The 14,650-nt window shown below is 35.8% G+C and overlaps 1 protein-coding gene across 7 annotated transcripts in view; it reads left to right on the top strand.

Moving 5' to 3' along the window:
- LOC134225134 (semaphorin-5A) overlaps positions 1-14,650 on the top strand; it is a 659,484-nt gene that overhangs the window by 587,925 nt on the left and 56,909 nt on the right. Inside the window, exon 1 of one of the 7 annotated variants that reach the window (XM_062704957.1) lies at positions 463-1,482. The exons of the other annotated variants lie outside the window; for them this stretch is intronic. Within the exon in view, the coding sequence (XP_062560941.1) occupies positions 1,433-1,482 (50 nt within the window). The 5' untranslated portion in view covers positions 463-1,432. Of the gene's footprint in view, positions 1-462; positions 1,483-14,650 lie in introns of those variants that run through there. 7 annotated transcript variants of the gene reach the window in all.

The following is a 14,650-nucleotide window of genomic DNA, read 5'->3' as shown; positions in this document are numbered from 1 at the left end:
GAAAATAGAGCTGTAAAACGATTGGTGGTGAAACAAGGCGTCAGCGTTTATCATAAACTTAATGGACAGAATTAAGTTCGAAATAATGGTCGTAAAACTTGAATGAGGAAAGCGTGTGTACACGGCGCGGAGCATCCATATGCGTCGACATACGCCATGGATATAAAATTGGTACCGTCAACTGGGGGAAGATGATCATTTTCAAGACAAAACATGCAATAACAATGTGTGTTTATATTTTAAATAGAAACAAATATTTTCAAAACATGTACTGCTAGACGTTGCAATAATCAACAACTTTAGTTTTCTGAAATGCGTTCGCATTTATTAAAATAAATTAAATTATTACACATTTTTTGAGTAATCTGGTTTGGGGTGAAGTTGATCAAGACAGCTCTACTAAAATCATTATGACCTAGTAGTCAAATAACACTAGGTTATTTGTATGAATGTTGAATTTCCTACGTAAAGAAGTCTACGAAGTCAATATTTGAAACGAAAATAGCGTCATTTATGACTATCTCTCTCTTTCTTCCACAAAATACATTTTCATGATTATAATCGAAAAACTCGGATTTCTACCTAGCGGTAACATTACTTGAACTGAGAATATTGTTGACTACCGTTTCATAAAAAAATTTGGCACTTTTGACTGACACATCAAATGATCATCTTCACCTCAATGATCATCTTCCCCCCAGTTGACGGTACATTGTTTGCTGCACGTTTGTTCCGCAGCGATGACTGCATTCTGCGGTCAAGATGGGAATCAGGGGTCTTAATGATTTCTGAGAGGGAAATGCAAAATGTTGGTTCCAGGGTGAAACGGGTGGGTTGCGATTGAAGGTTGTTGACGAAATCATATATCTTGGAACACTCGTTACATGTGAGAATGAAGTTAGCGCGAGGTAAAAATACGTATTGCGTTGCTACTGCAAGTAGGACTTTCTACGGTTTGCGTAGCCAACTAAAGTCTCGCAGCCTACAGACATTGACAAAACTAGCTCTGTACGCATCGTTGATTTGTTCAATCGCCCTGTACGGCCGTGAAGCATGGACGTTATAAGATGCAGACTATCGAATTTTCGGAGTATTTAAGCGGAAAATACTGCGCTCAAAACTTGGCGGCGTGGTGGAAAATGGTGGACAGTGCAGACTCGTGGATCACGAGTTGTACCAAGGGTACAAAAATGTGAACATCAAAACCGGAACAAAAAAACCGGCAGATTACAGTGCGCTGGGCATGTAGTGTGTATGCCGGAAGAGAGACCAGCAAAGGTGATGTTTAGCAGAAAACCTTGAAGAGGACTGGCTGTGGGCAATCGAGGAAGATGCGTCGCACGCGGCTGGCATCAGGGAGACTGGCAACTGGCGGCTCAAGAACAAGCGACCTGGACATTACATTCGGTTTTGGATTGGGATAAAAAAGGAAATGCTTTTGAACACTCTACCAACCTCGAAGTGTACGACCATCATATGCCGGTAGGTATACTACTCCAATCACTCGTGATTCTATGTGTTTCTATAATATGTTCCTCGATGTACTAAAATCAATATTTTTTTATTTAGGCCGTTACAAATATTTAATTTACTTTTTGTCCTACTGGTCTCTGAAAGGTCAAGGGGGGGGGGGGATAATAAAAAATAAATAATAAAATGAAAAAAATCAACTCCTCGGATTTGTTAAAGAATGTTTTGAAAATCCTCAAAATTATCCGAATTTTATTTTGTTACCCCCTCAAAATATTTTCTTTTGGCAAAAAAATCCGAGGGGGAGAGACAAAATAGATTTTAAATATTTGTATCGGCCTTACTTTGTTTTCGTGATTTTTTATAATTTTGTATAAGTTCATCACGGTCAAAATCAATAATCTTAGCTTTTAAACTATTATACTAAATCCTACATCAACCATATTCAGAATTCAAATTTTTGAAACTTTGTAAACCATGTAATCCTGAGCTTGCATACAAATTTACGACCACGAATCGTAATCACATTTTGTTCGTACGTTCTTACGACCTTTCATATGGACCATCTGCCATAACTGCATAAGTTGTCGATTGCTGGTAGGTACTTACCTTGCCCTGCCGAAAAGTTCGAAGAAAGAGAAAACCATCAAATAGGAACGAGTCCGCGTGAGATGTTGTGTCTGGCCGGGCGGGCTTGCCGCAACCAACAGGAGTGATATAAATCTTGGCGATAAAAGTAATGAACGGGGGAAAGATTTTTAAAAGCTTTATGGTCACAACGCCACGCCATCGCACCGACGTTCTTTATGGCTACAGCGAAGAGAAAAATACCCTGAAAACAAATTATGACATTTTTTGTAAAGGAAAAGAATTTATTCGAGTGTGTGGGCTGATAAAGTAACCAAAAAGTGCTATTTTGATGCACTGCCCCAAATGAAATGCAGCGCGAGGTGTCGGCATGGGCCAATCAGTGCTGCCAGCAATAAATTGAACATAATTCGCTCTAATTTTTATTCATATATTCACATGTTTGACCCTCATATTCAGCGAAGACATCGTCGCGTCGGTGGACGCTCATTAAGTCCGAAACATGGATGCGGTGCGATGCGAAGAGCCTCAACAAATTGCTTGGCATCCCATGGAGGGGCAAGCATAAATGTCACAGGTTCCATTAATCATGATTTATAGAGTGTCAGCGAGCACGCCTATCTGTAACTGGCAACGGTTGCTCGCTCACCGAATGCGCCGCCGCTCGGCTGAATGACTGACTGACTGAATGCAGCTGCGCGTGAAAGACAATGACGAGGGCGATGATGGCGCCTAGCTGGACCCTCGTCCTTGCCGTCGACAACGGCGCAGTTGACCCACTGGAATCGTTGATACAACCATTCCGATCCAACGAATGCGTGCACTCTTATGAACGATCGATGTGCACACGAGTGAATGTCGTCTCTGCTAAACGATCAGACGCTGCCCCCTTTTGTCACCTGGAAATTGGATGATGGCCAACCAGATTTTGTTGCGGAGTGCTGAAAATTTCGTTTGCATTTGGCGGCAGATATGTATAAGAATATCAATTTCTTAGCTGGATTATATATAGCGGCAGTTCATCATTTAAATAATTTATCATTATGATTTTGTAGCGAATTTATGATGTGGAATTTGAATTCATTGGTGTAATTCGTTAGCTCGTTTCAATTATGAAATAAAAAGCAATGTTATCTAAGTTATGTGAATAGCTTCATAAAACGGATATCCAATATCCATATTTACGACGTTTTTCCTTTTGTCATGTCATAAGAATACTTACAATAAATGTATCTTATACCGTGATCTATAACACTATACACTTTTTGTTTCGTGTTTTCAAGTGTTTTTGATAGAGAATTAGAAATTAGAAATTAAAACGTCTAAGACGAGTTTAGTACTTTTCATTTAATTCCACTAAGGGCCAATTTCTTCACTTCCGCTTAACTCTTAAGCGGTGCTTACCCATACGCTTAAACCTGGTTAAAGCACTAAGCGAAGGTAAAGAAATTGGCCCTAAGTTTTGTTATCTTTGCAGATTCGTATTTCAACCTTAACTGAGAGGTCGTCTTCAGTGTATTGTACTTGACTCGACTTAACTTAGTACAAGACACCGAAAACGACCTCACAGTTCACAAAACAACAAAATTTAATGGAATTAAATGAAAAGTACTAAACTCGTCTTAGACGGTTGAATACATTCCACTAAAAAGAGCTTAAAATATTTTTTCTGAATTATATTAGTTATTCAGAAACATCATTGGAAGCGATTATTGTTTCATAAAAGTATTCAAAATATCGATTTTTCCGAGAAATGTCATTTTCAAAACTTGCGGGAGACTTGATCCCCATATCGGAAAGAGTTGATCCCTCTATGAGACGAACATGTTCCAGTTGTTTCAAGTCTAATGAAAGGCCAAATTAGTATATATTCAAATCCTCAAGATTCTTTATAGTTTAACCTGAAAGCAGTCGTGTGAAAAATGTGATTCTTGAATAGGGTACAGTGGTAGACAGAATGTCTGATGGAACACACAGAGAAATGTTTTTTAAACTCAATGATATTATGTATAAAAACAACAAAAATAATTATTGTTCCCCGGCTAATAATTTTATTTGTTGAATTCAACAAAAAACAGATTTGATTAGACGAAAAATATTGTTGTTTCTACAATGTTCCAAAACAGCACTCAAAATAAAAATTGTTGAATTTACAATATATTTTTTTGTTTGTACAAAAAATATTGTTAAACCAAAAAGAAATTTTTTTGCTTTCAACAATATTTTTCTTAAATTAAAAATATATATATATATATATATCAAAAATTCATTTTAAATGTTAAAATAAATTTCTTGTGATTATCAATTATTTTATTTTTGATTAGGCTTTGTGTGGAAAATAAAACCACAATAATTAAATTTGTAATTTTTTCAAATATTTACTTCACCAACTAATTTATAATGTACTGTATTATTTATACTGGATTGCAATAGAAACAACAATGATTTTTTTTTAATTAAATATATTTCAGTTTTGATTTTAAAAATAAAATATTTGAGTTCAAAAAATATTTCAATAATTTTATTTTTTAGTTCAAAAAGGTAGATTTTCTCTGCGTGAAATAGGAGCTATGGGATGAAGTGCCCCGTTCCCCAATATCACGACAAACATTATGTTTCCAAAATGATCTCTGCGAGTTACTGTTACATAAATATATTTTTAATACTCGAAGACATAATTTTCCTGTTGTTAAATGAAAAATTGACCGCATCGCAAATACCATGACCAGTGGTAAATATTCCTAGTACCTTTTTTGGGACCAACAAAAAATCAGTGATGCATCGAGGTCGTCAGACTACAATTAATACCAAGACCGTGATCATACCAGGCGGGTGACTTCATACATCTGCGTGGTACTGCCTTGCGGGCATATATTGCATAGATCGTCATTTTTCTGTAGTCCGTGTTCAAATTGTATACTTTGCGATTTATCTTCAAGCACTTCAGCAAAGTAGTTGCGTATCTTTGAACATTCTTTAGGAAGACTTACAATAAAATACAATGGAAATAATCTGATTCTATCAGTGAATTTGTTTTCTTTAAAAAGGAAAATGCAATTCAATACTACATCTAACAAGTATAGATTTTACGCCCAGGTCTTTCTTGAGTATTTTCAAAGCTCTATTTTTATTTTTAAAATGAAAAACAATATTTAAAGCATTTTACTCGAATTTAATGAAACTAATCAATTTTGAATATTGTTCTGGTTATTCATTTTTTTTGTTTGCAAATTCAAATCACGCATGTATTATTATTATTTATTCAGACTAAGGCCGAAGTGGCATGTGCGGTATATAAGAGTCTTCTCCATTCGGCTCGGTCCATGGCTACACTTCGCCAACCACGCAGTCTACGGAGGGTCCGCAAATTATCTTCTACCTGATCGATCCACCTTGCCCGCTGCGCACCTCGCCTTCTTGTGCCCGTCGGAAATCACGCATGTACTGCTTGAATGAATAAATTGAAGTATAAGTAATTACATTTATTCAAGATATTGAACCAGAAAAGTTAAAAAAAGATCAATACAATAAAATGCAATGGGATACAACAAATGCCTTAATATAGGGGCAGTAGGGGCAATATGAGCCACCATCAATTTGAGCTTATTGACAAGTTTTGTCATGTAAAAGTTATATGATCTTTAAGAGAATGCTCCAGATATGCCTCAACTTGAAAACCCAATTAAAATTTAATTCGAACATGAAAATACACTTAAGAATGTAAATTTTCGCTGCATAGGCAGAATTATAAGATTTGAAGTTTATAAATAAGGTTTTGACACAAAATTGATACAAATACAGGTCGAAAATGCATCTCAATAAAAAGATCTATTATAAATTTATAATTGAATATTGTGAACACATGTTGGCACTGATACAAATCTTATTTTATCATAAAACTTGTTTTTACAAAAACCATTCTCTATAGGGAATATGGGCATACCTGCACATTAAGCCTTAAGCCTTAATGTGCTAACAAGTTGTAATTTCAGTTGTCGAATACAAGAATATTATCATCTATATTAAATTCATTACGGATAAATTACAACACCGCATTACTGCGACTGGAAAAGAAAATTGAAAAAATTAACCAATTGAAATGTGTCTGTGCAAACGGTGAAGAGTGGCAAATCGGTTCGGTCCGCTGTTGTGCGATTTATTGATTTCATTTTGTTTAGAATACTCTAAACTGTAGTAGGAATATCATATCATCCATATTAAAAAACTTTTCTCTCCCAGAAAAACATTTTCGATGGGTGGCCCATAATGCCCTTAATGGTGGCTCATTTTGCCCCTAGTATAAGTCAACTACATTAGAATGATTATTTTTTCAGCTTTTGAGCGCTTCTCCGAACGATTTCCTTAGGTGGCCCATATTGCCCCGATCACCCCTATGCAATATCGGGATCAAGTGTGTCCAAACTGTGGAGGATCAAGTCTGTCTATGTTGAGTATTTACATTTGTTTATTTTGCATTCAAAGTGGAGTAAGCAATGATCGATTAAATGTGTTTATTCAATCCTACAATAATAAAACTATGTCCAGACAAAATGTAACTCGTTTCGGTTGGAAATAATTTCTCCTATGAAGAAAAAAATGATTGAGAACTCGCAGCTTAGTGTTCATTAAGCACTTCCACAGTTATTAACTGCGAGGTTTCTAAGCCAGGTTACCATTTTTGCATTCGTATATCATGAGGCTAACACAATGATATTATATGTGCTGCTCAAAACCGAATTTTTGAACTCACGAACATCAATTTTTCTCCTATTAGTAGCAAGTTTCATTACTGCGCATCTGGTGCGCTGTATAGCGCATCTGGTTGCGAACAATGTACACTAGTTGCGCAATGATGCGCTATAATTTGAACGCCAATAAAATCGATTTTCGCGAGTTCAAAATTCGATTTTCAACTGGAACCATAATACCTACTTTTATGCCCATGGAAGTCGAGACCATTTCCAGCTAGTGGGCCACTATATGTCCACTTTGGAAAATTTGTCAAAATTGTCAAATTTTGTTGGCTTGGAATCTGTCTTGTTGGAATATATCCAAGTCGGACTCGATTATCCAGAGTATCGATTTTTTTTTTACTCCGAATAATCGAATCATTCAAAAAACCAAATCCACAATTAAATAACGTAAACTTTATGTTTTATTTTATTTACAGTGGTGTAACTAGAAATTATTTAGGGAATCCCCTGATTAATCCACCTAGCGGTATAAGTGACTTTCTGGTGTATTATGGAAAAGTAATATTTTCGCCATAATTTTTGAGTCCATAGTCCGATCCGGCCAATTTTCAATAAGAAATTATTAGACATAACAAGTATATTAACGCTTAGAATGCTTTCCGGAGTAACTAAAGCAGAGTTTATACACATAAATAATTTCGCAGATTTCGGTGAATTTTGCTTCATTTCACCGAAATCTCAACAGCAGAATTGTTCGGTAATTATTCACCGATTTTCCGGTATTTTTTCTTTTGTTCAACTGCCAAAAGCACCGAAAATCTGTAAAATTATTTACCGAACAGTTCTGCTGTTGAGATTTTGGTGAAATTTCACAGAAATCTGCGATTTATTTCAAGTATGTATGCGACACAAAATAATGGCATTAAGTGTCTGTGGATGCCTCCAAGGGGAAGTATTATCTCCACTTTTTTTCAGATGTATTTAAGGCCTTGAAATAGTTCTTAGTACAATATTTGCCTAAGTCTTGCTATATTGAATAACTCTTGTCTTTAGGATAATGCTCATGGAATCCATATTTAAAAGTACTCGCGTTTTCAAGGGCACACCACTCAGGGTCTGTCTCATTTGGAGAATTAAACTGAAATTAAACTTAAAAGTGACATTTCAATAATTATCGAAAAACCCTGCTCGCAGAGCAAGATTACTTTTGACAGATATCGAATCATTTTCCATCGATGTCCTATTGGAATTGCTGGGTAGCACCAGCCATTCTTATAACGGGGTGATTTTTTAATTTTTGAACTGTCACTTTTAAGTTTAATTCTCCAAATGAGACAGACCCTCAATACTGAAGCAATGCACAACAGTCATTTTTATTATTTCACACACGCTGCGACGGTGCAAAGCTGAAGTAATAAAAATGACAGTTGTGCCTTGCTTCCGTATTGAGTGGTGTGCCCATGAAAACTTTTTTTTAACTAATTTTATTTGCTAATTATCTAATACAATCATCTCTTAGACTAGGTGTTCCGTGTTTCCTTAACACTATCATCCTTATGTGCTATGTTACAGTTTTAGTTATTATTAATACATTTCAAATGCCTCTGGCAGTTAGAATTTTTCCCCTGGTTTAATTGAACCATGTAGGAATTACAATGTTTTCAACTTAAACTAAACTTAACCTATTTTATACTAAGGGTACAAGGAGTTAATCGTTGCAATAGAAGATTGCAACGATTTTTGCCTAAAATTGGAAATTATTTTGTTGGACATTTGTTGCAATGTCTCAATATTAGAAATTCTATGAAGATCAGTGGTACTATACCACGGAGGCAACTTCAGAATCATTTTCAAAATTTTATTTTGAATCCTCTGGAGTGCCTTCTTTCTGGTATTGCAGCAACCAGTCCATATTGGCACAGCATACAACATGGCAGGTCTAAAAATTTGTTTGTAAATCAAAAGTTTGTTCTTAAGACAAAGTTTTGATTTTCTGTTTATAAGTGGATATAGACACTTAATATATTTGTTACATTTGGCTTGAAGGCCTTCAATGTGATTTTTAAAAGTTAATTTTTGATCTAGCAGAAGCCCTAAATATTTAGACCAATTAATTGGAATCCCATTCATAGTGACAATATGTCTGCTAGAAGGTTTCAAATAAGAAGCTCTCGGCTTATGTGGAAAAATTATAAGCTGAGTTTTGGAAGCATTCGGGGAAATTTTTGTAAGTAAGTGGAGAAAATATCCAAACTTTTGGAACTTTTTTTGGCTGAGAGACCTGTATCATCTGCAATCAAAGATTTTTGACACCCTGGTGGTAAATCAGGTAGGGGGAAAGACGGCTTTGGCAGGTTTTGTTCTATTATTGGCAGGGGGTTTTTGTCGACTAAAATTTATGAAATTTGGCCACAATATTCTTTGATATGCAAAGAAGGTTTGGGCCAAATTCAAGCCTAGTCAGTCATAAAAAACCCCCCTGCCAATAATAGAACAAAACTTGCCAAAGCCGTCATTCCCCCTAAGTCAGAAGTAAAAATGTTATACAAAATGGGCCCCAGTATGCTGCCTTGGGGAACACCAGCTCTTACAGGTAATCTATCAGATTTAGAATTCTGATAGTTTACCTGACAAATAATTTTGGATCAGTTTAATAATGTACAGATGAAAATTAAAATTCATCAATTTTACAATCAAACCTTCATGCCAAACACTGTCAAATGCTTTCTCTATATCAAGAAGAGCAACTCCAGTCGAATATCCTTCAGATTTGTTGAGCTGAATTAAATTCGTAACTCTTATAACTGATGAGTGGTTGAATGCCCCTGGCGAAAACCAAATTGCTCATTAGCAAATATAGAATTGTCATTAATATGAACCATCATTCTATTTAAAATAATCTTCTCAAACAGTTTGCTTATTGAAGAAAGCAAACTGATTGGGCGATAACTAGAAGCCTTAGCTGGATTTCTGTCCGGCTTCAAAATTGGAACAACTTTGGCGAGTTTTTCCATTTATCTGGAAAGTATGCCAATTGAAAACATTCGTTAAATAAATTAACCAAAAAGGATAAAGAGCTCTCAGGAAGTTTTTTGATAAGTATGTAGAAAATACCATCATCACCCGGTGCTTTCATATTTTTAAATTTTCTAGTAATAGATCTCACTTCGTCCAAATTGGTTCCCATCGAAGGGTCAAAAACATTCACTTGATTGAGAATGTCTTCGAAGCTCCGTGTAACCTGATCCTCAATTGGACTAGTGAGACCTAGACTAAAATTATGGGTACTCTCGAACTGCTGAGCAAGTTTTTGAGCCTTTTCGTCATTTGTTAATAAAATTTTATTTCCCTCTTTAAGCGCTGGAATTGGCTTTTGAGGTTTTTTAAGAATTTTCGTTATTTCCAAAAGGGTTTCGAACTGGGATCCAACTTCGAGACATTATTCGCAAAATTGTTATTTCTCAGAATCAGGGGTGCGAATTCTCAATCTAAGTGACTGAAATTTGTTTGATATTGATACCATTCCCTCTTCACACTCACTTCCTAGCAGTGAAAACTGAAAATGGTTAGCAGCAACAATCAAAGATAAAGTAAACAAAAGACCTCTCTTCTCATTGCACACGCAGCCCGCACTGACAGTCTATTCAGTTCACTCGCTGCTGTGTGAATGCGACGGCCCTATATAAATGCATGGGTGAATACTATCACTTGAAAGACAATGACAGGAAATTTGTGCCGAATGATCATCAGCTTCAGCCCGCTGTTGGCAAACCGAGTTTGCTAAGCTACTCCTGCTTTGTCGTTCTGACTGAAAGGCACCGTCATAGGCAAAGAGGAGCAGAGAAAAATACAAAACAAAAAAATCACACTCAGCAGGCATTGTTGATAAATTGCACCACTGCTCAGAATAGCGAAACGTTTTGCCTTTCTCGTACACTAAGTGTACGTAAATAGACCTGTGCGCCGCCGCGCCACGCCGCCGCCGCCGACAATTATTGACGTACGCCGACGCCGGTCAAGGTGTCGGCGGCGCGCCATACGCCGATTGGCTCCACGCCGCTGAATTTCGTATTTCACGCCGATGATTGGCCAACACAAAAATCACAGTATGTAGTGCGTTTGCATCAACCGGACCAAGGCAACCTATCAGGCATTGACTAAATAGCGGTTATACCTTTAGCAGATTTGTTTTTATCTCTGTCACTTTTACCGGCATTGGCGTGTTAAATGCTAGGTCATCCAAGAACTTCTTGGCAACAGACCTACAAATCAACAAGCCTAGCGATGAACTTCTAATCTCATATGTAACTTCATGTGGAATAACCTCATTCTGGTCGCATTGGGTGGTTCATCATCTTTCTAAAATTTGAATGTTACATATCTTAATTGGTCTAGTGCTTATATTTGCAGCTACAAGTCAACACTATGAAAGTTGAATTTGGATTCCCAGTCTGGTAGGATTTTTTTAAACTTTCCTGAGCATGGAGTATCATTGTGATAGCTTCGTGATATGCGAATTCAAAAATGGTAACTTGGCTTCTGGAGCACGATGGGACACGTGATCCATCAAATTGAACATTTCCTTCACTCCTCCTTGTACTTAAATTGTCAGAATTGTTCTAAAAAACGGGTTTAATTTATTTAAAAAAAATCCCAAAGAAATTTCTTGGTTTTCCTGAAATAATGCGTAAAGGACATCCTGGAAGAAGTTCTGAAGGAATAATTGAAGAAAGTTCTTAGAGTTTTGAGGAATTTTTGGATTTATCCCCGTGGATGATTGTCTGGAGAAAATTCTGAAGGAACTCTTGGAGGAATTTCTGGGATTTCTTGAAATATTTTCCGAACGAAGTCCTGGAGAAAGTTCTGAAGGAATGAACCTGAATTTTTGGATCCATCTTCGTAGTAATTTTTGGACAATTTTCTGAAGGAATCCCTGGAGAAAATTCAGAAGGAATTCTTGGAGGAATGTCCAAATAAAATAATCTAAGAATGTCGGTAGTTCATTTGGAAATTATATCTGATATCTGAAAAGAATTACTAGATAAGTTTCTGAGGGAATGGAATGCCTTATGGAATACCTGGAAAAGTTTCAGAGGAATTGTTAAAATAATTTCCGAAGGAATTTTTCAAAAGTATGTGTTTATGTACAGTTATCCATCATTCTGGCTTGAGTTTTGCTCTGCATACGGCTCCACCCAATATTACAGTCGAATTTAAAGACCATTCTGCTTTCAATGCACTGCTGTATGAAGGGCAAAAAACGGAGGCGGCAGACCCGTAAGCAGAGACACTTACGCGAAGCCCGCGGGATCTCCTTTCAACAGTGTAATCCAACAGACTAATAAATAGATTCGCAATCCTTTTTGAGCTTTTCGAGGGGTAGCTTCTTTGAGGAAGGGCGCGTCAAATCCTTTACAACTAAGGGGAGTGTACACATCTACATGGGTAGAAATTTTTATTTCCAATTCCAAAAAGAATTTTTGAAGGAATTCCTGACGGAATTGTCAAGATCAATCTTAGAAGAATTTTTATAAGAATTTCCAGAAGATTTTTTTTTAGATATTTCCTAAGGTCCTAAGAAGTTCAGAAGCAATTCCTAAGGGAAATTTCAAAGAAAAAGCTGGTTTCATTTGTGGACGTTTTTTGAAGGAATTTCTGAAGAAATTCCCGATGGAATTCCTGACAGAATTTTTGAGGGTATATTAGAATGAGTTTCTTGATGTCTTACCGAAATAATTCCTGAATATATTTTCTAGGGAATTATTTAAGGTATTATCGAGAAAATCTGTAGAAATTTTCGATGGAACTCCTGCAGTAAATTCCCAAGAAATTCTTAAGAATATCCGAATATCCGCCATCTCGATATTTTGGGAGTTTTGCTTGGCATGTAGTCTTGATTCTACAGTCAAAACAGAGTTTGTTTCACTACTGTCCAGATTTTCGAAGAAATTCTTAGAGAAAATATTTAAATTTCAATAGCTATTTGTTTGGAACATCCACTAAAAAATCCTTAATTTAAAATTCTGTTCGAAAATCTCTTTAAGTTCTATTTTGGTTATTCTTTCAAGAATAGAGTCGGAAGTTCCTCCAGGAATTTCTTCGAAAATCTCTTTAGAAAAGCCACAGGAATTTATATGGATTCAGGATTTATGGATTTATATTCATGCAGGGATTCCGTCAGAAAACCTTCCGATCTTTTATTTATTTTTCAGAAACACATTTGGAACTTCCTCCAGGAAGTCCTTAGAAAATTCCTGCAGGAATATCTCCGGAACGAATCATAAGGAGGAATTTTTAAAGGAATTTTCGAAGAAACTCCTGAGGGAATTTGAGTTTAACACTTATTGTCAATTTAAAAAAATAACACGTAAACAAATATTTAAAAAATACGAGGAAGGCAAAAATGAATGAATTTGCAAACAAAATTTCCGAAGATTTTCCAAAAGAATTTCAGAAGAGATTCCCGAAAGAGTTCTTAGAGGAATTTCAAAAGAAATTTGCGGAGATCTACAGGAATTTATGGAAAAGTTGCTAAAGGAATTCCAGGGAGGAATGTTCGAAGGAATTCCTAAAGGAAATTTGGAAAAAAATCCTGGAGAAAGTTCTTAATAAATTCCAGAGAGAAATTTCGAGAGAATACCAAAAATATCTTCCTAGAGTTTCAAAAGAAATTGTTGAGGAATTACTGGAAGAATTTTTATTAGAAATTCCAAAAACAAATTCCTGAAAGGAATTTCTAAGAAAAAAATCCTAACTCTAATTCCAAAGGTTTTTTTTTTTCAAAAGGGATTTCCGATTGTATTCCTAAATCAGTGTCCGTAGTAATAGTTCTTGAAAGATTTTCCATGGGAATTTCCTAAGGAATTCTTCAAGGAATTTTCAAAGAAACTCCTAAAAAGTTTTCCAATGAATTTCTAAAGAAATTCCCAAAAGACTCCGTAAAGGAATTTCCGAAGCAATCCCTAAAGTAATTTCTAAGGAAATTCCTGAAGGAACCTTTAAAGAAATTTTGGAACGAATTTGCGAAGAAATACCCAAATAAATTTTCAAGGGAATTTTTAGAAGAAGTTCTCAAGGAATTCATTAGGGAACATCTTAATTAATGCTTAGAATTCCTTTTTCGAATTTTCTGAGGAATATCTTGAGGAATTTCCGAACTAAACTTATGTGATGTGAATCGGTAACTAGTGGAGGATGTGATGTAAACTTTTGCTCTGGACATACAAGCTACACCTATTAGGATGTTCACCCCATCACACACTGGTTCAGGAGCCCCCAAAACGTGCGTTTTTTAGTTTTCGACCTGAAAACTACATTTTAGAGTCATGATGTCTTCAGAAGAGTTGAAGGATATTTCTTGGGCTTTCTTTTGATAAGAAAATATCAATGATCTATCCACCTTGAAGGGCGGTATGGAATGAAAAAATTACGCAGATGTACAAAACCAGTGGTTGTTCTCTGCAATGTTATAAAGAATGTGAATTGGAACATCTTTTCTGAAGACACAATATTGGACAAACGGTTTTGTAAGGAATTAGAGCACGTTTTGTATGAATGACCCCCAAAACCATATTTTGAGCATAACTTTTTTGGAAATGATTTAAGCACTATGGTTTATTCTAGAAAGTGGTGCATAATGACAAAAAACATGTTTGTTTAGAAGACTACTTTGATCTATCTTGAAACCTGTCAAAGTTATTAAGGAATCTTTAGAAAAAATAGTCAATTTTTACATCAAAACACCATGAAAAGCGGCAAGAAGCGGCAAGCCAAATAGCCACCATCTGAAAGATTCGGTTTTAAGCTACCGAATGCACAATGTTTTGTTTTGTTCCATCGTGTTCCACTATTGTTTTGAATCAAATTAAAATAGTCCTTAATGTACGTTTTTCAGTACA

This window comes from Armigeres subalbatus, chromosome 3, assembly GCF_024139115.2.
Source record: "Armigeres subalbatus isolate Guangzhou_Male chromosome 3, GZ_Asu_2, whole genome shotgun sequence".
NCBI classification, from domain to species: Eukaryota; Metazoa; Arthropoda; class Insecta; order Diptera; family Culicidae; genus Armigeres; species Armigeres subalbatus.
The sequence above is the reverse complement of the archived record's forward strand: the minus strand, read 5'-3'. Positions and strand labels throughout refer to the sequence as shown.